The 26,820-nt window shown below is 34.7% G+C and overlaps 1 protein-coding gene across 1 annotated transcript; it reads left to right on the forward strand.

The window, feature by feature from the left end:
* The first annotated feature begins 974 nt into the window (after nucleotides 1–974).
* Nucleotides 975–26,235, forward strand: rab7a (RAB7a, member RAS oncogene family). The gene is made up of 6 exons (XM_056467868.1): nucleotides 975–1,282; nucleotides 12,405–12,467; nucleotides 18,180–18,306; nucleotides 20,955–21,173; nucleotides 23,246–23,374; nucleotides 26,018–26,235. The coding sequence occupies exons 2-6, from the start codon at nucleotides 12,415–12,417 to the stop codon at nucleotides 26,111–26,113; spliced, it is 624 nt and encodes a 207-aa protein (XP_056323843.1). The 5' UTR covers nucleotides 975–1,282; nucleotides 12,405–12,414; the 3' UTR covers nucleotides 26,114–26,235.
* Nucleotides 26,236–26,820: the final 585 nt, after the last annotated feature.

The raw sequence follows: 26,820 nt of genomic DNA on the forward strand, positions 1-26,820 counted from the left end.
TTAGTCCAATTTTATGTCATTAAAAGCATGACTTTTTGTTTTAATTTGGATTATTTTTTATTGTTGTTACTAATGGGCTATCATATTTTATACATTGTACTTTTTTAGAAAAAAAAAGGTGTCTTTACAAAAAACGTGATTAAAAAATGTGGGATAAAAGGGTCTTTTCTTTTTATTGAACATAATGTACAACTTGGCATTATCAGTACACCTCTACATTACAAAAAAAGGAAACAGGTGCAAATAAAGAACAAATTACCTACATAATATGCTACGTAAAATAAATGTAAAGGAGATAGGAATGGCTTTAATAATAAAAGGGTCTTCAGAAGAGCCTCTTTTTTATTATGCGAACAGTGAGAATATACCATCACAGTACATTATAAAAAAGAAGAAGAAAAAATTACATTTTGAAAAAGAAAACAACACCAAAAACAAAGGAAAAAACAAAAACAAACTAAAGGGGTATATACATCACACACTAAAGAAAAAAATTCAGTTGTTTTTAAAGCCTTTTTTGTAAAAGAATTAGAAATAGTTTCAAAGTAATACTGCATTTCAGTAAACAAATTATATAAAAAAAATGTTTTTGGTTTAAAAATGTACATTTATGTATATAAAATGTTGTTTTAAAAAATATGATTAAGAAAATACATTTTCTTTTATGTACAGTTTCTGTTTTATAATTAACAAAACCAAACAAAACATTTTCCCATAGTAAGGAAAAGTCTTTATCAACATTCTCAATTACAAAAATACAAAGATATTTTTCAAGCAAATTAGAGTAACTGCATTGTCAAAATAAGTGAACTAGGGACTCTAGGTGTTGCTTACAAAATGAACAATTACTATCAATATATGTTTTATATCTTACTATAAGAGTATTCACTGAGTAGAAGAGCCTCTTTTAGGGCGTGTTTTCTGGGCGGGCCTACGCAATGACGCCTTCAGCGTGATGACATCGCTGGCTATCACAGGGTTGTTTTGGAGGAAGTTAAAGCAGATCCTGAAACAGAAAGAGAAAAAAGAACCGTCAGTTAACAGGGGGGCAACAACGGTTACAGCGCCCGTATCGGTATCCCCGAATCCGGATTAATTCATTCATACACACGCCATAAACGATCCAGTCTTCAACTGACGACAGAAGCTGAAGTTATTGTTTGTTTTTTTCCTCATAAACATCAGGCTCGTGTAAGGGCACGGTAGCAGTTTAGCTCACAGGCTACACCACAGCACAAAAACAGACTGATATTCGCTAGATCTCCTTCTTTATATAAACCAGGTGAGTTATAAAATCCAAATATATGCTTGTATATGTGAAATCGAGTGAATGATCGTGGATTTGTGAAGAGAGAATGTGTGATTGGAATGTAACGTTAAGCTAACGTGTGACATTAGCAAACGAGATAGTTTATTATGATTTTAAAGCACATTAAGTCGTTTTTACAAATGTTTATTTTATATGTAAGGTTATATTTGGTTAAAACCAGCCACTGATGTTGATTTGTGAGGCCCTGGATGATCAGGTGTTTCCAGTTACCGTGACAGGCCTGACAGTCGCGCTGGGTATTTTTTTTTTTTTTGTTTGTTTGTTTGTTTTTCTACATATGCATTTGTTTTAAATCGTCTTGTTTTATCGTACACTCTTGTCTTGAGCTAATGTACACATCAAAACATTTCATTGAGAGTCACTAATATAGTAATAATCGATCAGAAATAGATTTTACAGCGCTGCTTGGCTTTCATGTGGAATCATCTGATTGCACAACAAGCAGCCGCAATAAATACATTCAGTTTCTCCTTGTATGTTTACTGCACACGGGAACAGGCGTGGGGTATTGCGAAACAAGCCATTTTTAATAAACAATCGTTATTAAAGTTTAAAATCTCCTAAATCATATACCACTTTATAGTTCAGAAGTAGCGTCGATGTATACTGTAAAACGCGTGTGTCAGTGTGTATAGTACGCACTTGGTTATTTGTTGCATGATGTTGAAACGTCTGAATTTCTGCTGTTCTTTTTCGTGCTGAGGGAAAGTGCTCTACCATGTGATCCGACTTTACCGAGTGTCATGGGTTCCAGATTAAATATGGAGTCGTAAAAGTGTTGGCAGTCATGAACTGTGTCTCAAAATCTTGCGAGCCTCCTAACTAGTCAGTAGGGCTGCACAATATATCGATTCAGCATCGATAACGCAATGTGATAATTTACAAGTCACATCGCAGAATATACAATGTTTAGTAAGACTATGTATTATTTTATATATATATATATATATATATATATATATATATATATATATATTTATGTTTTTAATTTATGATATTTATGTGATTTTGATGCCTGTGACTTAGGGCTGGGCGATATGGCAAAAATGCAATCTCAATAATTGTTTTCCATATTAAACGATAACATACGATATAAGTGTTAATGCTTTCAGATTTAAAAGAGTATCCAGACAATGACAGAAGCCACAAAAATTAGAGGGTCCATAGCATTGGCATGGCATAGCATATTTTCGAATGATAAATTTTCGGTGGCCGAAAATTCGGTACATCTCTAATATCAACACACTTGTAGATGCCCATTGTTGCACATTTCTGCTGTGTAAATGGCTCTTTGATCAATATGGAGTAAACAAGTCCAGAGCTCATCATTGTTACTGACATAAATTTTTTCACGATTAAATACAATATAGTTGATCGGCCCAGCCCTACTTTGACTGAATAATGATTTCAAAAGCATTCACGTATAATAAACTATACTGTTTCTTACTTTTAATGTGTTTTAATATTTTATGATTAATCGATTGAATTATTTTTATCGTCCAATTACTGTACCTAAATACTATTAGACTGAGAAAACGATAAAACATTGTTTATTTCAATTGTATTTTTTTTTATTATTGTATTGATCTATGCTTTTAGATGGTTTATTATATTTTATTCAGATGCACTTCCACATAAAATCATCCCAACCAATCTAAAATTGCTAATTCTTTCCAAATAGAGGTAATCCAGTCATCTGGTGAAATGGTATTCATATCGAACTTTATATTGCAGAATCACAAAATATCACAATGTTAGATTTTTACAATATCGTGCAGCCGTACTAGTCAGCATCTATTTAGAATACCACAGTACTTATGCTGTATATGCACCATTTTAAAATAAAATGTTATTATTATTCTGTAATACACTCTTGGCTTCTTGTGTTGGTAAAATGTGCAGTATTAGGGCTGGGCTATTAATCGAAAATGATTCGAAATCGACATTCCGAACCAATAATCGATCTAATTGGTCCAGGTCGAATTTTATTTATTTATTTATTTTTCAATTCCTTACCTTACCATGTGTGGAGTCACATGACCCTGCTCTGTTTGTTACTATGGTGTTACTTTGCACTACATTGACGATGATTGGAAGCTGCGGCAGCGATTCCTTGAGACGGGATACTTTCCATTACATCAGAATTATAATTTGAATTAAAACATTTGTTTACAGAAGATGCAAGAAGTACACTGTTTAAAATATTATTTATAGGGTATGCAAGTGTTATTTTATTTAGAAGAGATGCTGCTTATTTTCTCCTTTTAATATGAAAAACACTGAAAATAATTTATTTTGTTTCCAAAGTTGCAAGTTATTTATTTTCACTTTTCTAAAGTAAAAAGTGACTGTTCATTTTAGGCAGTGTGTGTTTAATTTCAGTTGTTCAACGTTGATGTTCTATAATTATTCATAGATAGCAGATAGTGTGTGTTTCCTTTAATTATTTTAAAATCAACTAATGCTCCCTTCATTCAGTAAATATGCTCACATATTACAAGTGAGAGATTTTTGTACAAAATCTGTCAGTGAACTATGAGAGCAAAAAATAAAAATAAATAAATAAATCTTTCATTAATCGTAATCGAGTTAAAATGTTGAATTAATCGAGATTTAATCTCAGACCAAATCGCCCAACCCTTTACAGTATACAAGAAATCACGCTGCCTTTGGCTAAATATGTATAATTATTTATTATGGTGTATAATAAATCAGAAATAGGAAACTGTGAAAGTTATAGTTTACATGAAAAGTACAAATTTGAAATTGTGAAGTAAAAAATTAATTGTGACAATGCAAAATAGGTGAGGAGACAGTTCAGCTAAAAATTAAAAATTTGTTAATGTACTCATCCTAAGGCCTTCCAAACTTTTGGTGACTTATTATTTTTTAAAGATTTGTTTTAAGCTAAAACTGTGGTCTTTGGTGATTTCACAAAATTCAAGTCAATGGATACTCTTACAACTTAATGTCTCCTGATGATGAGGTAGGGCTGCATGATATTGGAAAGGTCTTACATTGACATACTTTATTTATCTGCAATAAATATTGCATTATGAATACAGTTTCACAAGATAGATTGAATATCATTATATGATGGTTTTACAGTATTCTGGTACAGAAATTGAATAATCACAATGCTTCTATTACTTTGCTTTGTCTTATTTTAGTCCAGATGTCTAAAAATTCAAGTAACAATTAGGGCTGCACGATTAATCGAAAAAAGATCACAATCTCGATTCGACCCTACACACAATCTTAATTTAGCTTTTCTATGATTCAGCCAATTATATTTTCAAGGTCAGGAGAGAAGCAAGGCAGTCGCACAAATCCTCACAGCAACATTGACACCTTCAAATGGCGTTAAAAGTGTCACATGCTGTATTTATAAGGTATAATTCACCCAACAATGTCAATTCTGTCTTCATGTAATGATGTATTCGCGGCCGCGAAATCACACGTGAGCTGACCCCCAGCTGTTACTTCCGAGAACCAGTGTTGCCAGATGTAGCTGGCTGTTTACAGCCTAAAACCCACTGAAAACTAAAAGGCACTGCCTAACAATCTGTAGTCTCGTTGGGAGATCACAACTGTTGTAAGCGTTTGTATGTGGAGAACGGGGGCTATGGCACCTCTTTGGGGGATCATAACAGATTTATAAGTGAAGACCGGGGCTGGCGGGCACGCCGTTACAAAACCGCCCAATTTACTCTGCCCCGCCTATGTCATTTTTTACCTGCAAAAATAAATTCAAAACCGCCCAATCTTGCAACATTGCCAAGAACATTATTATTGTTGTTTTACCATATGTTTAAGAATTAACAATAATAATAGGCTAATCATATTAACTTTTATTTTACATTTACTGAATCATGAGAAAGAATCGTGATCTTGATTTTAGGCAAAAAAAAATCGTGATTTACAATTTTGTCAGAATGTCAGAATCAGGTTGACCATCAGAAATCCTTGTGATTTGAAAGTGACAATTCCTTTTTTTTTGCCCACAGAATTTCACTAATGTGACAGATCGCGCATTGTGGGTTGTAATGATTACATTTTTTAATTTAGTTGATTGTACTGATATTAAAAAGTCATTATTTACACAAAATTGCAATCAAAGACAAAATGTACATTTTATTTTCCCAAAAGCATTTGCCTATTTAAACTCGTAAAGTCTGTGACATTGATTTGAAACATTTTTTGCTTCATAATTATAATTTATTTGAACCATTTTTGTTGCGTAATGCCTTCTATCACATGATGTGTTTAAAAATAGTATACAAATTAACATGTGACCTTGATTTTTGGCATCAAAGTCATGCTACTAAGAAATGAAAAGAAATGTTACACATGCCTTTGATGCTGGGAAATGATGTAGGTTTTTTCAAGACTGCACCATTAAAAATCAACACCAACAAAAAATAAATAATTCCTGTGTTATAGGAGGACGTGAATGACTTATGGACTGGTCAGGGTACACATGAGATTACTTCAGTCTAGTATGCATATGAAGTTGAGATGAGCTTTTTAAAATATTTTTGTAAAATAATTTTGTATTGATGCAGCATTGGTAAAGAAAGGGTTCTCTTCGTACTTCTTTAGTTTAAATGGGACTGGTGTATTCTTCATGGTTGTATAGACTATGTTAAAACAGTGTGATGCATTTCAATATATTTTAAGAGACAGTTAGTGTTCCAGGTTGGTGACTGAAAGTTCTGAAGTTATCGTAAAAGAGCTCTTCAGTCCTCCTCTGGATCCTATTGAACCATGATGAGGGTACTTAACATTAACTTTTCAATATTTGCTGATGCTTGTGTTTCAAGACCACATTCTTTATTTAAAGCTCTACTGGCTGTTTAAAAATGCAAATCTTTACAGATTGTTAGTTTTACAGACAGAAAATGAAACCCTTCTGTACACACTTTACAATAAGGTTTCATTAGTTCTTGTTAGCTAGTATAAGATGAAATAACATGCATTTACTAACATGAAATAAACTTGCACATCACTTATTAATCATAGCTCATAATTTATTAATGCCATATTTAAAACCAAATACATGCTTGTTAACATTAGTTAGTGCATCGCATCATGAGTTAACATGAACTAACAGTGAGCAACTGTATTTTCATTAATGTTAACTAACATCAAATACTGTAATTAATGTATTGGTCATTGTTTGTTTATGTTAGTAAATGCAGTCTAACATTAACTAATACAACCTTATTGTAAAGTGTTACCTCCCTTCTATTTATACTTTTTAACTTTATTAACAAACACTAAATTAATAAATTGTAAATATGTGCATAAATAAAGCACAATTGACGAGGATTTTGTTCCAGCTGTGGCGGCAGGCCTTTTACACAGATCTACCAACTACCTATGGCGTTATTTCAATGACAAATGTCATGAGCGCAGTATTACAAGTCGAGATCTCATTCATGTATAAGGAGCATGCGAATCTCTTGGCTTGAGCGCCAATTTCCTCTGTTCGTGCACAAAACTTCTTGCACGCCCTCAGATATACGCTGCTCAAGTGCAGATTTTCTTGTGCACTCTCAAATAAATGCTGCTGAAGTCTGATTTAGTGCGCTTATGTAACAAGTATGTCTGCAACAGTTATTAGACTTGTTAGGAATATTTATGAAAGTCTCCAACAGACCCACAGAGCGGTATTAATGTGTCCTGAAGTAAAGTGAAACAGCTGTAAACTCCAGCAAGATAAAGTCATTGTATGCAGAGCCATAGACATTTATCTATAAAATATAATTATGAAAGCAGTGTTCATCGTAACTGAAAGCTACGCCATGTTTGCTAGCCTCACGCATCATGCACCTGGTAGGCGATTTCAGATGCAGCCATATTGTTTTAAAGGTTGCTGTGTGTAGGATTGTCACCCAGTGGTCGAACTAGGTATTGCAGTTCGAATTCAACATTTTGTAGAGGGTTTTTTTTTTCACCTGACCCCTCCTCCGACAACTCCACGCACATGCAGGTTGCCAGATTGATGACACCAAGAGGAACGAGTGTCCTGACAATCAAGCCTTATGCTGTAAATTGATCGGCTAATGTTTACGTTTGTAATATTTGTATTGTTTGCGAAACCACCTCACATTTTTATAACTCCAAATCTGCGTCTCATTACGGAGGCTGCTACTGTCCTCCAGAGGTCGCATTTTCATCTGTGCCCCGCAAATATTGGGCAACTTTTAGGGCTGAAATGAAATGCGCTCTTTTGCGCCAAGGCAACTCTGGGTGCCAACTGGTAGTGGGCGGAGTTACACAGACCAAAACAAAGTCAGACATCTCAACACAGAACACGCGTTTTCAATGCATAAACAGACTTAAGCTTTGTTTTTCAGATAAACAGATAACACTTGGCATGTTTCTTGTGTCTTGTCCGCACGAACATGGGCATTTTAAAAACCACACTTTTTTTCTATGTGGTTTCGCCGTTTGTCGACATGAACATGGAGTATGAGGTAACTGAAACTTTGTAAAAACTCTGGCCATGGTGAAGATTTTCCAAAATTCCATGTACATTGTGGTCATGTGGACACTACAACCAAAGTTTTTGCCTCATGACGTCAGTGTGTGGGCTGTTTTCTCCTTTTTTTGATTGGGCAACATGGCTGGGTTCACACCAGCATGTGGCAAACGTACCGTGTTTTTCTAATTGTTCTACCACTGGTCTGTATTCTGCCTCTGTTCTCAAGTTTGCATTGACTTGTATGCAATTTACTCACGAAAATACCTAATTCCTCATTTGGTGTGAACCCAGCATAAAAGTGTCATTATCGCCACCTGTTGGTTCGGCGTTGCCTTAACATGCATCACAGTGCGTTCTGCCGTTTTCATGTGGACAATTTTATTTTATTTATTTTTTAACAAAATTATGGAAAACTTCATCCTTAAACGTATGGACGTGGCCTTAAATATCTGCAAAAATATCATGGTATTATTTAAAAGCTTTAAATGAGTCAAACAGCACTTTTAAAGTCTAAATGTTTGCACCTTGACGTAGGTTTATAGACTAAATTAGATTTAATTAGATCAGAAAAAAAATCTTACCCATTTATGTTGTTATTATCATTACATTAAAATAACATTTCTCTAGGCAACTGTTATATCTCAAGATATTTCTTGATTACAGTACTCTACAAAATATTACATGGGCTGTATTGTGATGCACTACTGTACATTGTGTGAACACATTTCTACCTGTCCATTAAACTAAATGTGCGCCACATGTCCAACACAGCAGTCGGTTGCTGTTTTTCATGAATAAATGAAGGACTAATTACATAATCTACTCCACATTTGATTTTATCTGGCTGTTTTTAGCTCAGTTAGTTGGAGTGTGCGGTTACATAATATGAAAATGAGTTGCTAAAAGGTAATATGATTGTACAGTGTAAAGGGACAGTCCACAAAAAACAACAACATTTCTTCTGTTAAACACTAAAGATATTTTAATGCTGAAAACCTGTAACCATTGAAATCCATAGGAACATCAAGTACTATGGAAGTTAGTGGTTACAAGTTTCCAGCTTTCTTCAAATCTTCTTTTGTCTTCAGAAGAAGAAAGGAAGGTTTGAAACAGCTGAGTAAATGATGACAGACTTTTCATTTTCGGCTGAACTATTCCTTTTATAGAAATGTATAGCGTTTGCCATTGAAGCATATTTTTCGAACAATAGTGTATAACAGGATATTGGCCGTATAGGCTGGTTTTCATTATCTGGGCACAATATATTATTGTTTTTCTTTTTGAGATAATTTTCCACTTGAGTGTTTGTATCCGGGTTCTGTTGTCAATTTGAAACTATTGTTTTTTTCCCCTTCGATATTTTCTTGCTTACAAGACTGATTTAAAGCAAGAAAGTTAAATACACTTGTATTGATACTGTACTATTATTGTTATACATTTTTGTATTCTGGTGTTTGACTTTCACCTGTTGCATTTGTGACCGTAAAAGAACAGGTGAAATCAGAAGTCTTGAAACAGCCCTGTCTTTGAAGCAGATAAGATTCTTCAAGTTTTTGAGATTGTTGGTGTAAAGAACCATTCAGCCTTATCAAATGTTGCCATGGTTTAAATTATGATGTCATGCTCTTTTGCAAGGTACATTACTGCACTCAGCCATTGCTGTATAGAATTAGCCTTTTAGCATTGACTACAATTCTTGACATTCTTTTTTTTTTCATATTTCCAGGGTTAGCTTTAAGGATACAAAATGTATTGGTAATAGTTATTAATAATTGTAATTAACACTAATAATTATTAAATCTTTAGGTGTAATTTGTATTACTTGTTAAATGTAATCCTTAACAAATCTAACAAAATCAGTGTTTCATACATTGTTTAAAATGGCATTTTGTCCTTAGTGTTTTATTTCATCCATTTTTAGACATTATTAAAGTATTAAACTTTTAATAGTGTCAATTTGTTTGTTCTTGCCTTAAAATTGGAAATAAAAGTGATTTATGTAGCTTGCGTAAGTCTTCTGAAGAGTGAAAATCTATGTTATTTTTTTATACTGTACGTTAAAATGTTGTGATGCCTAAATTCACTTGGAGTCAGCTTTTGGTATGTTGTTTTTAACCTTTTCTACAAAAGTTCATCACAAGATTATATCATATGCATTATCCTTCAGAAATCATTCTAGTATGTATAGTTGCTGCTCCAAAAAATAATTATTATTATTTGTATAACAATAATTTCATAACAGTCCTCGTGTATAATTAATGTAGTTTGTGGGTCTAATGAATAAAAAGTTCTTTTGTAACATTATACACAATTTCAACATAAAACATATGTTGATGTTAGTCGTTTTGTTTGTGTGATTTGTTTGTTTAGAATAAAATTGTATTGAATAAAAATATTATTGAATGTGGGAATAATTTATGGCCTAATTAGGGTCCTATGAAATCCAATGACATGTTGTTGTTATGCATAATGTTGGGATTCCAAATTTCACTTGAAACATTGTAAATGAGTGATTTCCCTCAGTAGTATGTTTTTGGTGGTGTGGAGCAATCCCCGCACTAAATTACAAATTGAATAGTGCCAATACACAGTAAATGTACTATATAAAACCGTGTACACTACGTGTATAATCTATGTTGACAATAATCAATAATTTCATATATATATATATATATATATATATATATATATATATATATATATATATATATATATATATATATATATATATATATATATATATATATATATATATAGGGTGCATTGAAATCCATTTTTGTGATACTTGGTTGATAAAGTACATTTTAATTAGGGCTGCACCATATATCGTTTCGGCATCGATATCACACTGTGCACGTTCGCAATAGTCAAATCGCAAAGATATTCAATGTTCAGTCTGAATTATCGTTGACCAGGAGCCACAGAATTGTATTTAATCCCTGTGTTAATGTGGAATTAATATGATTTATGCAAAAAAAAAAACATTTATTACTTAAACTTTTTGTCTTGTTTTTAGTCCAAATATCTACATTTCAAAGCAAAAACAAAATTATTTCACTTACGCCATTGGCAGATCATTTCCTCAAAACAGACAAAAAAACTCTTAGGTCTTTTGACAGGGAAAACTAAACAATATTTTTGCTTGGTCTTAGACTTTGTATGATTTTTGGACTAGAAACCAGACAAAGAAAAGCAATTTTTTGCATTGTGATAATTCAATTTCTCTACCTGAAAACTGTTAGACTCTCAAGAACACGGTCATAGTTCTATTAAAACTTCTGAAACTGTATCCATAGCAATATCAGATTTTTCCAATAGCGTGCAGACCTAATTTTAATAATCAAAAACAATGTCCACTGTCGGCGCCAATAGCCTTGTGTTATTGTGCGCCGACCTATAGCACCGACGTGCTCACGGCGACCCAAGTTCGATTCCCGGCTCGACGTCCTTTGCCGATCCTTCCCCTCTGTCTGCTCCCAATGCTTTCCTGTCTGAAATCTCTACTGTCCTGTCATAATAAAGGTGAAAAACCCCTAAAAAATTATTATAAAAAAAAAACATGTCCGGTTAATTAAAATCACACAACTTATCCAGTTTATCATCAATTTATAGTGTAAGTAAAAAGCAAATAATAATAGTTTTCAGCAACCAAATAAAATATATGTTTTCTCAAAAGCTATTTTCTGCTTGGTTTTTAAGACATGTGACTGTAAGAGTTCAAGTCTGTGTATAAGAAATGATGAACAAAGATTAATTGTATTTGTTTAAACAATGAAGACAATCCAGTGTTATTTATTTACATTAGTTTTTTATTTATTTCTGCACTTGAACTGCACAGAAAAACCTCCATGTTTCAGTTTATATAGATGAAATGTCGTATGAAATCATCACAATCAATATGAAAATTACAAATTCTTTTCAAATTTAGCTATTCAAGTCATATGCTGAAATGAAACTCATATCAAAATATGTATCGCAGAAAAACAAAACGTTGCGATGTTTGTTTGTTTTTTCCAATATCGCACTTTCCAACCCTGTTATTTTTATTTTATTATTTTTAAAAACTATTTTATTTTATTTTGGTTGGTTGTTGTTGCAAAAAACACAGTTCCAAGCGTCGTCAAGCTTCTTTAAGTGTTTCACAAACACGCCCTGTGTTCTCTCTCCTGCATTGCCTAAATAACCATCAGTACCTCATATGGACCTGCATTAAGTAACAGATGTGAAAAACTACATCCCTCATTAAAAAAAGGGAAGTCTGTGTGTTTAACAGAAGCCGGTCAACAGTACATGTCATCAGTGAGAGCGCGTTTCTCGTGACTTTGCTAGTTTGAGTGCACATGACCAATTTGAGCGTGCAAGCAGAATCATGGGTTTTGTCATTGAAACAAAAAAGGCTTTTATAGCTCCATTAGAGTGTGTAAGTTCAATCAAACAACTGATTGTGGTTTTAGCATGTCATAGTTGTAGCTTTTACTATGAGGCGGTGTCTTTCAATGTGTGTGACTGAGTAAAAGCTGTTTTGACTTTCACTTCCTTTTATTCCAATCTGAGCTTCATGCTTTGTGCTTTCTCTTCCTCCAGCTCTGACACGATGACATCAAGGAAGAAAGTTCTTCTGAAGGTGATCATTCTTGGAGATTCCGGGTGAGTTTCTTGCAATCAGCATAGCTTGCTTCTTACAAAATCAACACTACCGACACTTTCATTTTGGGTTCAAAGTGAAGCAGGCATTGCTGAGACTATTTATTTCAGTGTGTCGATGTGCTTCCAACTGAAACAGAATACTTTGTTTGGGGGGTGGGGGGGGTCTTTTTTTAACATAATTCGCTCTTAGCAAACTAACGGTAAGAGGGGCGTGGTTAAAATCTGACATCACCGCCACTGAAAAAGCAGAAGCAAATGGTCAGATTACCAAAACAAACAGCTGCATCTTCAGTCAATTAACTTGTGCAGATGAATTGTTCACTTTAGAAATAACCATGGATATATACACCTATATATACAGTTGAAGTTAGAATTATTAGCCCCCCTGAATTATTAGCCCCGTTTATATTTTGTTTATTTTTTTCCCCAATTTTTATTTTATTTTTATATATTTTTATTTTTATATATATGAGATTTTTTCAACATATTTGTAAATCATAATAGTTTTAATAACTAATTTCTAATAACTGATTTATTTTATCTTTGCCATGATGACAGTAAATAAAATTTTCTCTTCTATACAGCTTAAAGTGACATTTAAAGGCTTAACTAGGTTAATTAGGTTAACTAGGCAGGTTAGGGTAATTAGGCAAGTTATTGTATAATGATGGTTTGTTCTGTAGACTATTGAAAAAAAATATAGCTTAAAGGGGCTAATAATTTTGACCCTAAAATGTTTTTTTTTTTTATTAAAAACTGCTTTTATTCTAGCTGAAATAAAACAAATAAGACTTTCTCCAGAAGAAAAAATATTATCAGACATACTGTGAAAATTTCCTTCCTGTTAAACATCATTTGGTAAATTTTAAAAATAGAGAAAAAAAAATCCAAAGGGGGCTAATAATTCTGACTTCAACTGTACATGGCGCCGCCACATTTGTACAGTGCTTCCAGGACAAATGTCATTCAACCACGCTTAGTCAAGACCAAAGCCAATGTGAAGATGCTGGACTTTAGCGCTGTGTATGGGAGTGGTAACGAGCAAATAAAGAAAACAAAGCACAAAAGCATAACATTTCATAGGTAAGGTTTCGTTTTCTACGTTTTTGTATGTCACGAACTTTTGTGCTAAACAAGTAACATTATTGATGATAATACAGTTACTCATTGCATTCATATGCAGCCAGATCAGTCTTAATAATAATAATAATAACTCTGCATTCATAAAATTCAGCAGCAAAGTAGCACCAACTCGCTAAATACCAGGCTTATGCTAGTTTTGTTGAATAAAATCAGCAAACAATGTAAATGAAATATGACAACAAGATGCTGCTGTGCTAGAAACTTGTATTATTGTCAGCTAAGTGAACGAGTCATAATGGGGATTCGTTCAGAAACGAATCGCTCCTTCCGTTAGAATGAGATGTGAAACGGGAGATGGGGTGTGTTTTAGGACATGGATTAAATCAAATTTGACAGGGAGGGACTATAATTTACATTTCCATGCACACAAACACATGCTCTTTGTCAGCAATGCCTGTGTGATTCTTAATCCATCTGTGTAGAAAAGTGGTATAAAATGATAGTTTTTGTAATTAAAAAAAAAATTTGCATACTGACCACCGGGAAAACTCCCGATCATAGATATATGTATACATGTGTAGATATCTCTGGCTCTGGATGGCCAGTCCTCCACTGCACCTTGGTCCCACATTCATTTCAAAGGAGCACTACCCTGTACTAAAATGGCGGCTCTATTGACGCATTTCTTCTGATAGACAACAATAGAGTAAGCGACATCTAATGTAAATATCTGAGTAATAACAATGTGCGCTAGCAAAAAAAATGTCAAGTTTAAATTTCACACAAAGTTTAAAGATGTAGTGGCTTAAGCCAAAATCACAATTGAAAAAATAATTAAAGGTGCAGTAGGTGATTGTCTTCAGAAAAGTTTTTGTTGTGCTGGTTAGAAGTCTCTTCATATTCTTATAGTAATGATTAAAGTAAATGATCTAAATGTATTTTTTTATATGTATTTTTAGATTCTGCGTCATGAAAAGAAAAATAGTTTTTGAAAGGGGTATTGCCAAAAAAGCAAAACCCAAATTTTTCTAAACCCTGAATCAGTATTGGAGTTACTTTTGTACGCTGGAGGGAAATGATGTTATGCAGTTTAAAACTATGATCAGAAGGATGACACCTTGACCTTTGAGATAACATTTCTAAATTTGAGTTTCTAATAGATGTAAAAGTGCACTTGTGTGTCTGCCTTTTTATTGATCAAGTGGTAGAGGTTGATATGACATTTAGAATGTAAGCAGAACTAAAAATAGTTTTTAGAACGAGTAATAATCCCATTAATCTAGTTAGAGTAGATACCCCTGCCGAAGGTCAGTGAATTTAAGCTAATTATTTATTAAAAATGGGCAAGCCATTCTCGTAACTTTGTTCTTTGTGTGACTGAAATGTAGACAATAGCTATGTTTCTATCTAAAAATGCAAATTAAATTTAAGTGCAAGACTGGAATATCACATAAAAGATGTGCGAATAAAGAAGCGTTTACATCCAACGAGTCAAAGAGAACAAAATCACCACTTCCTGATTAACTGGCACCAAATATCAACAGTAAAAACAGAATTTACTGCGGTAGAAGAAGCTGTGTGAATCTTTTCTTTATTTAATAAATGACAACGTGGAGAACAGACACTCTTGACATGCTCTGGAGGTAATTAATAAAATAATATAATAACATTAATACTAAAACAGTTAAGGCTTTTTAGAATGACCAGAACAACATTTCAGATGTTTTACAGTGCCGTCAGCCTGCTGGTTTATCCATTCACACACATTTTCATCATCATATGAGCTCAAACCTTTAAAAAGGTTGTCTATCAGAAGAAATGCGTCAATAGAGCTGCCATTTTAGTACAGGGTAGTGCTCCTTTGAAATGAATGTGGGACCAAGGTGCAGTGGAGGACTGGCCATCCAGAGCCAGAGATATCTACACATGTATACATATATCTATGATCGGGAGTTTTCCCGGTGGTCAGTATGCAAATTTTTTTTTTAATTACAAAAATTATCATTTTATACCACTTTTCTACACAGATGGATTAAGAATCACACAGGCATTGCTGACAAAGAGCATGTGTTTGTGTGCATGGAAATGTAAATTATATTCCCTCCCTGTCAAATTTGATTTAATCCATGTCCTAAAACACACCCCATCTCCCGTTTCACATCTCATTCTAACGGAAGGAGCGATTCGTTTCTGAACGAATCCCCATTATGACTGGTAATACAAACCTTTTTTAATGCACATACTGGAATTTGTTTGGTAAAAGTGTTTCCATTGTAGTTTCTGCGCATCTTTTCTTATCGAATTAAATGTTTATCCTACTCAGTTATGCTCATTTGTTTTTGATGCGTATTTTCAAAAGTTATGTGCATCATGGCGTTTCCATCGATGATTTTTATTTATTATTTTATTTTTTTATTTTTATGCACATCTCCAAAATGTGCATAAAAATAGGTGGATGGAAACGTAAGGCTAAGGTGAGAAACATTGCTTCGTCTTTAAAAAAGGGGAGGAGGCCGACAGAGTTTAGAGAAAAAAACCTGCTCCTGACCAGGTTAGGTTCACAGTGTAAGTTACCACGGTAACTGACTCTGAGTTAAAGCAAAGAGCATAGAATCACCAAGAGGTGACACTCTAGTGAGATTTGGGTAAACAGCCACTAGATGGTGCGATGGCCATTTTGAAATGAAAACTCCAATAGAACAACAGCATATTCTTAAGTCTGTAAAATAAACTATTAAAAGTGCTGATGATTGTGATTGTAAGTGTTGTATTGTCGTCTTTCAGGTTGTATCTCAGCTCTAATGCACTTTTTAAATAAATAAATAAAAAACAAAGCAGCTGCTTGCCATCGCAACAGCAATAAGATCCAATGGACAGCCGATCGCTTTCTTTCCAAAATGGCGGAATCCGGGGCTGTTGCTGGGCGCTGCTGTTGCAACGGAATGTTCTATTGAGGGTCGCCTCTTGGTCATTCTAAGCTCTTTGGTTAAAGCAAAGACTTTAAAATACACAAGACGTGTCACTCGTATACTTTTGAATGGGGAAAAGTGTAACAGTCAATATGGCGAATGAAGCCCCGCCTTCTAGTGCATGAGCCAATCAGCAATCATTATATGGCAAATAAAGCACGCCTTTTAGTACATGAGCCAATTAGCGATTGCTATAGAATGACAATTCTCCAGGGTAGGGGCTTGGACTAGACGTGAGTTTCTGCAGATTTTATGTGATATGAACATTTAGAAATGAAACTAAGTAGACAGTTTAATTTTATTGGTTATTCATAATATGTAATGCAATCGTAATCTTGGCAAGTAGTTTTGGAGAATTTGAAGTTTCCCCATTTAAACAGAATGGGCGAGCATACTGCCCAAGAGGCGTTTCAAAGATGGCTGCCGAGTGAAATGACTTGCCTTGAAGGGACTTTGGTTAAAGTTACCTCTCTTTCAGAAACAGGCTTGACACTCTGCTTTCTCGACTTTGACAAACCTGCCATTTTGAAACGGAAAACCCTCTCGTTTCTCTCATTTCAGGGTTGACATACTCTGAGTTTTCACTTAACCTTCTTTCTGAAGTGGGGCCATGATCTAGTGTTATATAAAGTTGTCTCTGGTCATCTATTCAGTGCGCCTTCATACTTCAGGAGACGTGGTTTTGGACAACAGGGGAGGGACGTGCATTTTCAAAGCTATTCTTCTAACTTGAGCATTTTGGCACCTACTGCACCTTTAACCTACTAAAATAAACATCCTACAAGTCATGCAACATAAATAATCGTACCTGTAATTGTCATTTTTTTTGAATGAGTAGTTTATCTGCAATGCTGCGAGACCATTTTTCAAATCGACTATTGTATTTATTCTTTATAAACTAGTTCAGAATAAGTTGTAAACACTTTTGTCAGTAAAAGTACAAAACCATGAGCGTTGAGATGTTCTGCTAAACTAGAATTGTATGAACTTTGCTATAAATATAATTTTTCTTTTTGGCTTATTCCCTTTACTGATCTGGGGTCGCCACAGCAGAATGAACCGCCAACTTATCCAACATGTTTAATGCTGCGGATGCCCTTCCAGCTGCAACCCAACACTGGGAAACATCCATACACACTCATTCACACTACACTTCAATTCACCTATACCACATATCTTTGGACTGTGGGGGAAACCGGAGCAGCCGGAGGAAACCCAGGCGTATACAGGGAGAACATGCAAACTTCACACAGAAATGCCAACTGACCAAGCCTAGGCTCGAACCAGCGACCTTTTTGCTGTGGGACAATTATGCTACCCACTGTGCCACCGTGACGCCTAAAACATAATTATCATCTCTTAAAAAAGGGACACTCTATCTGTACAATAATGATGTTACAATAACATACAAACATTCAATCCTTTGTTTTGATTCATATTGTTGATTATGTCGTGTGTGGATGTGTGATATCAACTCTCAAGACCATAGTTTCAGTTTCGTAAAGGGAATGTCAATTTTGTTATGGCCTAGATTATTGTTCATAAAGTGTCGCTTCTTGTATGTGACTCATAGTTGTGCGCACAAATAGATGTGTTAGTTCTCTTTTCTCACTGCCAGTTTTGGCCTGAATGCTTTTTTTGTTTGTTTTTGTCTCTGCAGGGTTGGAAAAACGTCTCTAATGAACCAGTATGTGAATAAAAAGTTCAGTAATCAGTATAAAGCAACTATAGGAGCAGATTTCCTGACAAAAGAAGTGATGGTTGACGACCGGCTTGTCACAATGCAGGTACAGATGATGACATTGTACTGAAAAAACACATTTCTTTTCTTTATGCCAGTGTGCCGTCTATGACAACCCGTTTCTGCCACGGTATACACAACCTTAAAATCAGAAAAGGTTTGGACAGTTTGGAAAAAAAAAAGAAAGTTGTGATTTCTAAATTTACTTGTATTTAATTGCAGACAACACAACAAACATTATTTAATGAGTTCCTCATGATCTTTGTTTTGTTTTTTGACAATAAACATGTATTGTGATTTTAGTTATTGCAACACAATTGAAAAACAGTTGGGACAGGAGCAATTTATGGCTGTTTATCTGGTAAATTTGTTAGAATAATGATGTGATTTGAAACAGGTGACGTCAACAGGTGATTGTAATTATGATTTGGTACAAAAGCATCATCCAAGAAAGGTCTAGTCTTTTAAGCCTGGTTTATACTTGACGTGTTCGCTTGAGTGCGCGCGGTGAATGTGATGTCTTGCTGTGTTTGTGGAGGTTAGCTTTGGGTGCACGCGACATGATTACAGATGGCGTAGCGCACAATTTTTGAAGACTAGAGCGAGCATTTTGCACAGTGGCGCATTTGAGTTGAATATGATTGAATTGAGATTTTGTCTGAAACAGGTATGCCTGTACATGCGTGATGTTAGGGATAACCAGATGGACAACAATTATTGGCTAAAAATTGCAACAGCAGTGGAAAAGGAGGAAAGTTTTTGTTAAAAAGTTTAGAAAAACTTGAACAGAGAGGCCATGGCAAAAGGGGAGACCCAGGGGGTTTTATTATTACAGAATGTGTTTCCACCATTCATAGGTTTTACACTGAGGTACAGTTGAAGTCAGAATTATTCACCCCCTGTTTATTTTTTCCCCCAATTTCTGTTTAACTGAGAGATTTTTTATTTTTTTAACACATTTTTAAACATAATAGTTTTAATAACTGATTTATTTTATCTTCGCCATGAAGACAGTAAATAATATTTGACTAGATATTTTTCAAAACACTTCTATACAGCTTAAAGTGACATTTAAAGGCTTAACTAGGTTAATTAGGTTAACTAGGCAAGTTAGGGTAATTAGGCAAGTTATTGTATATCGATGGTTTGTTCTGTAAACTATCGAGAAAAAAAAATAGCTTAAAGAGGTGAAAAATTTGGACCTTAAAATGTTTTTTAAAAAATTTAAAACTGCTTTTATTGTAGCCAAATAAGACTTTCTCCAGTAGAAAAAATATCAGAAATACTGTGGAAACTTACTTGCTCTGTTAAACATCATTTGGGAAATATTTTAAAAAGAAAAAAAATTCAATAATAATTCTAATAATTCTGATTTCAACTGTATATATTACAAATTTGAATTTAAAACAATTTAATAGTTGCATTACAAAGTCCTGGCTGTGAAGGAAGAGGATACAGGTACTTGACAGGCTTGTCTGCAGACCCGACCTTGCTTCAATAGAGAATGTGTGGCATATTTTATATAAGACCCTGTACTTCTGCCGCCCTTAAGACTTGTTTGCAGGAAGAATGGGACAAAATTACTCTCGAAACACTTCATCACATGGTAACTTTTGGTGTTTATTTAAAAAGAATATTCTTAAAATCATGAGGAACACATTAAATAATGTTTTTTGTATTGTCTGCAATGAAATACATGTTAGAGTACATTTAGAAATCACTACTTTTTTATTTCCTTTTTCCATACTGTCCAAACTTTTTCTGATTTAGGAGTGTATATATAAAATTAATTGTCACTGTTTATCACATCATTTATTTTCATCTTAAATCTTTAAAGTGTTTATAGCTTAGACTTTAAAGAATTGTAAGAAACGGTATTCATTATATTTCGCAATTTCATGAATTAAGAAATCTCAAAATTGTGAGATATAACTGAGAATTGTTGGACAAATGTAAATATTTATTTATTATTATATTATGTATGTATGCTGAAATTCTGAAATCTCAAAATCTGGAGTGGAAAAAGTCAGTATTGTGACATTCTAAATAAAGTTAGTTTGTATAATAGTATATAATTTGTTTGTAATAACTAGTTTGTCACAATGCTAACTTTCTAAATTTTCAGAATTGCAAGATATACATTGTGAATACTTACTTTGGCTTGTAGTTATAAGTGTGTCTAGAGAAAGTCTGACTTTCCTACAAAACAAATTGAGGCCACATATTGCACTTCTGAGAGGAAAAACTCAAAGTTATGAAGCTCAAACCAATATTTAAACGTAGAAATTTGAGGAAATTGTCAGAATTCTGAATTTATATCATGTAATTGAATTTCTGTATTAAAATTTTCTCAATTCTCACAAATTTTGAGATTGCATGTTGGAATTCTGGGAAAAGAAAATAAGAGTTGGGAGGTTTTCAATTGGAATTGCAAGAAAGAAGTCTGAACTTTCTTTTTTGTCTTCCATAGTCACCCTTTCACCCCAGTTAACTAGAAATAGTTAATGCAATTCATCATTTAATTGCTTTTATTCCATTTTAATTCATAAAATGAAAATGGCATTTCAGATTGACTTTTCATTAGAATTCTAAAAATATCTGTCTGTCCATCTTTTAAATTGTGTTTTTTTTAGTGCAGCTTGACAGAATATCGACATATCAATAATCATGTGTTTTGTTTTGTTTTTTTCTGAGATATGGGACACAGCAGGTCAGGAGCGGTTTCAGTCTCTGGGTGTTGCTTTCTACCGTGGTGCTGACTGCTGTGTGCTGGTGTTTGATGTCACTGCCCCGAACACCTTCAAGACACTGGACAGCTGGAGAGATGAGTTTCTGATCCAGGCCAGTCCTCGAGATCCAGAGAACTTTCCCTTCGTGGTGCTGGGCAACAAAATCGATCTGGAGAATAGACAGGTAAGTGATGTGCCAAAAGACATTTATTTCATGAGGGTTTGCACTGTTGATACCAGTAGTTTATTATACAGGGTGGGCCATCTATATGGATACACCTTAATATAATGGGAATGGTTGGTGATATTAACGTCCTGTTTTTGGCATATTAGTATATGTGAGGGGGCTCATGAAAGAATTAAGTTACGTTAAAACCTAGCACACCATTGTTTTTCTTCTGAAATTCCCAATAAGTTTGATGTGTCACATGACCCTCTTCCTATTGAAAAAAAATAAAAGATGCATCCAAGATGGCCGACTTCAATATGGCCACAATGGTCACCACCCATCTTGAAAAGTTTGCCCCCTCACATATACTAATGTGCCACAAACAGGACGTTAATATCACCAACCATTCCCATTTTATTAAGGTGTATCCATATAAATGCGACCTTGCCGTGAGGCGAACGTGCTACTCACTGCACCTCCTAATTACTTGTGTATATAAAATCATTAATTAAGCGAAATGAACATTCCTTATTCAGATATGCATAACTATTAAGTAGGTTACACAAAAAAATGATAGAGATTGTCGTACAGCAATACTACTACTAATAATTATAATGATCAATGATACTATAACCTGGAAATCAAGGCTGTTGGACAAGATGCTCACTGAGGGAGCTGGAAATTTTAAAATAAAACACATTAAATCAGGACAATCACCTTAACATATTTGAATTGAAGACATGTTCAGCATAGACGGATTGTTTCAAATCATGAGTTGCATTTTTTTTTCTGCATTTTAATCTAAAATCCAAACTCCCTGAAAAGTGTCATTTCACTGATACTTACAGAAGTTAGTACAAAGTATATTTCAAGATCATGTCACATTCTAAGAGGCCAAGGGAGCTAATTTAAGAGCAGCTGCACCCTCTTCATACACACGTAAAGTGTCTCGAAGAAGTTTTAAGTCATTGAATTTCCAGTGAATGATACCTCAAATAACTTGTGAAGAAGACGGGATACATTATACACAATATCAGCCCTGGTTTTAGGCATCATCTTTTTGACGTAGGATGTTGTGGAGATTTGTAAATGACAAGATATTGTGACGCAATAATCACATGTTTTAGACAATATCTGAGAGCATGGTTGGCATTCAAACAACTAGGGCCATGAGTAGGACGTTTCATGATATTCTGAGCATGTTTCATTTTTATTTGGTCCTCCATGACTGGATCTATCACTAATCTGATGTTGACCAAGAACACTGAAGTTTTTCTGTTCACAGCTTTCAAACATAGTGAAACGAAAGCCAGTAATGGAATTGATGTTTCTAGTCATTGAAATACTCGTATGGTTCATCGCCTGATTAAGGGTTTAAGACGGCAAGCAATTGGTTGGCCATGATCAAGCGTTTGTTCCGACATATTTCTTGTCAACAGTTAAAGTTGCTTTACCACTATTGTCATAACAGACAAAAATATTGTATAGGTTGAATCTAGGATTTTTTTCCCCGTAAAATTCAGTAGTCTGAGGCACTGTTTACACAACATTTTCAGCTAAAAACGGTAAACTTTTTATGTGTGTTGCCTGTTTGTTTATATGACAATGTAATTTTGTAGCTGAAAATGCATGAATTTGTAAAAACAGGTTTCAAAGTGCAGGTTTAGGGGAGTTTAGATTTAATGGCCAGTGCAAACAAACATCGCAAATAATGGCTTGGCATATGTGTAAACATAGATCATTTTAAAAACCCAAGAGAAATTATGTTTTTGGCTGAATTGTTGTTGTATAAACAGCCTGAATCCATTATTTTTCAAATGGAGGCCACCCTAATCCCAAGGGATTACAAAAAGATTGGGGTTGGCAAAAATGTGTTTGAAAAGTTAACATTTATTTGATCCAAAATACTTTAATAACAATAATGCTGTTAACTATTACTGTAATTTTTAAAAATATCTGATTCCTATATTATTCTGTAGCAAAATACATTGCATTTATTAAAACCATGATACATTTTTCTTTTTCTGGATTTTTTTAAAAGTTCAAAACACATTTTTGATTGTGCTTTCACACATTTATGCCCTCAGGTAACAACCAAGCGGGCACAGGCGTGGTGTCAGAGTAAGAACAACATCCCGTATTTTGAGACCAGTGCAAAGGAGGCCATCAACGTAGAGCAGGCATTCCAGACCATCGCACGCAATGCACTCAAACAGGTACTTGTGTTGTATATAAAAATCTATGAAGTATATACAGTGCTCAGCATATATGAGTACACCCCTCACATATCTCTCTTTTCAATTCATATTTTTTATAGGAAGCTATACAATAATATATCTGTGCATATACATTAGATTAGTCAGTACTGAAGCCAAATCTGGAGCTTATCTAACAAAATAACTTACGATAGCGGTCCTAAAACTAGTACAGCCAAATTGATGTTTTAGAAAAACATTAAATACAAATAAAAAAAAGAGGAAAAATCAAGAGAAGCAAAAAAAGTAAAAATTTAGTTGAAATTTTGTAGGTTGTAATTTTGTTTGTATTGTATTTAATGGTTTTGTCTTTCAGTTTCTAAATGTTTGGAAATTAAAATATTATTTTAATAAATATTTCTGTTTAATAAATCTGTTTTGTTTAAATGCACCAAATACATTGCCTATATTCACTGAGGAAATTCATACAAATATTCATTTTCAAAATGGGCTGTACTCAATTATGCTGAGCACTGTAGTTATAGCCAGTTTATACTTCTGCATTAAGTACAGTCACATACCCTAACATTAATCCTGTTGTGCAACTCTCAAAAAAAATTTAACTACTACACATCTGCACACTTTACAACAAAGCACAAGATCTGTGATTGGTCAGCTTAGTAGTGGTGAAAAGTGTGGGTGGAGCAGAGAGCCGTTGGAGTGAAGTCTTGAGTCCCAAAGAGGAGCTCCAGCTGGTATCTTATGTTTTGCATAACTGTGCGTTCACATCGCAGGCTGCAAGAGCATCAAAGTAATCGGAAGACATACATTTTCAATGGGAGTCGGCAGCAATAAGCAGCAAGGTGTGTCTTTGCCAGTGTAAGCGTCGAGGAGAGTTGAAATCGAGTCAACATTTTGGTAATGAACTATGACACGGTTCGACGGCAAACAATAAGAATGTAAGTCCACCGCTTGAGAGGATTCCAGAGAACACAGTACTGTGAACTTTGGTTCTGACCACAGTTGTTCCAAAGGGTTTTAATATTGTGGTCACTGGATTTCTAGTTATTCACAACGTTTTATTACAGGGACTTGGAAAAAAAAAAGTTATTGGCGAGTTACTAATAGGCATGGTCCGGTGTAAGATTCTGACGGTACGATATTCTTGGATAAAAATATCACTTTCACGTTTTTTTTCGGTATTGTGATTACTGCTCTGAACTATGTTAACTATGATTAAAAACAATGACTTTTTCCCCCTTTGAACACAATATATTTTATTTTGAGAAACATTTCAAATATTTTGCAACAGTAAACGTGTCAGGCTAAATAAATTATTGACTTCTGCTGTCTTCATTTGTTTCTAAAACAGATTTTTTTTTTTACAAATTAAAACGACATCTGGATATTTTTTCTGCTGGAGATACTGTTGAGAAAAAAAAAAACGTTAAAAAAATGTAAATAAAAAAAAAAACGTAAGTAAAAAAATAGCAGAAGATTTTGACTGTTTTAAAACCTTGACTTTTCCAAACCGCGGTATACCTCAAAAACATTATCGTCCCATACCTAATGTGTATTAATGTTAAATATGTTTTTTTAAAAAGCGGGAATCTCATGTACAGTACAAAACAGTATAGCTGCTTAAGAATATTTCAGACATATTGGATAAGTGGAGCAAAGCCACAGCACATGCAACAACTTGTTCTTCACCATTATATGAATTTGATAAAAGGTGCGCAACATTTTCACGTTAGAAAGCAGGTTTTATTTATGTGGGAATGTAACTTGTTTGCTGTTATGCTGTAACGGCCTTTTTAAATATGAGATCAATGTAGCATTGATTTTGATGCTCTCGCCAGCGGAGCTGTCTAGGCAGACATCATTGTTGCCAGGGCTTCAGTGTGAACGCATAGTAACAATGCAACATGTCTAGCATCGCACGCATTTCCGGAGTAGATTGAAGATCTACTTGGTGGAAATGGTTGCAGATGTTTGCCATTTGGAAAATTTAAAACCTCACCTTCCTGCCAATATTTGAGCACTCAAAAGTACATTTACTCTTTGCTAGATATTTCCTTTGAAGGTCATCACTTCACCACTCTGTTCACCAAGCGCAAATACAGATAAAACTGGAGCATTTAAAAAGCTGCATCTATCAGCTGATCCATCTCTCATATATCAGCACATAGACAGATCAGCTGATAGACTCAACTTTCGACCACTTCAGTGTCTGTGTATCTGGTGAAGAGAGCCAATCACAGTCATATATGTTGAGCACGTGAACACAGTGGCCAAACAGCAGTTTAAGACAACAACAGCAGTTTAAGTCAAATGTTAGCTAGTAATAGACGTTTTTAAAAATTCAGCATCAATTGATACCCAAGTCGATACTTTTGACAACGCTAAGTCAAATAGTGGCCTATTTAGATGTATAGGGCAGAGGTGCCCAAACTTGGACCTGTAGGGCCAGTGTCCTGCAGAGATTAGTTCCCATCCCAATTAGACACACCTGAACCAGCTAATCAAGCTCTTACTATGTAAGCTACAAACTTCTAGGCAGGTGTTTTGAAGGAAGTTGGAGCTAAAATATCAAGAGCAGCGGCCCTCCAAGACCGAGTTTAGGCACCCCTAGTATAACCAACTGTATCCTTTCTTATTTTTCAGGAAACTGAAGTGGAGTTATACAACGAGTTCCCTGAGCCAATTAAACTAGACCGGAACGATAGAGCCAAACCATCAGCAGAGACCTGTAGCTGCTGAGGACCTCCAGGGGGCGCAACATTTCACCCTCAGCCTCTCTGGCCTCGTCTCTGCCTCATTTCCTCCTCTTCACTCTCTTTCTCTCTCTTGCGTTCTTTCTTTCACCCTAATCCCCCCCCCCCCCCCCCGTTCTTCTTCATCGCCTTCCCACCCTCTACTCGATATAATCACTGGCCTTTGTAGACGAGCAGACTTCCTCTCATTCAGTATCCTACACAGTTCTCATTCACAGCCTTCGACACAACACACACATGCTCAAGAGGCTCAATCTGGCACCCATTTCATACACACATCCACCATTTCTGAAAAAAAAAAACCTCCGCCACGTAAAAAAAAGTCCTACTCAAACTTTTCACAACACTTGAATGGCTCTTGAGACTTTTTATATGTATCCCACAATGCAATTGGATAAGTGTGACGTGAACGCTGAAAGATGGAGGATGGGGTGTATAAGAGCATTAAAGCCTGTTAGTACAAGAAATACCGTAACAATCAATTGCTTCTTCATTTTTGCTTGAAATCAAAAGGCAGCCTGGTGTAAAGCATGCTACATTTGCATCTCAATTTCTCGAACCTGAAAACGCTCCTGAGTTTGTGAGGTCCCGACGCACTGGAGGTCTAAACACTGCCCCCGCTGTTACATCTGAGAACTGCAGTCAGTTCATCCAGTGTCCTTAAAATGGAATCATCATGCTTAACCATGTGAT

This window comes from Danio aesculapii, chromosome 11 (assembly GCF_903798145.1).
Source record: "Danio aesculapii chromosome 11, fDanAes4.1, whole genome shotgun sequence".
Taxonomy (NCBI): domain Eukaryota; kingdom Metazoa; phylum Chordata; class Actinopteri; order Cypriniformes; family Danionidae; genus Danio; species Danio aesculapii.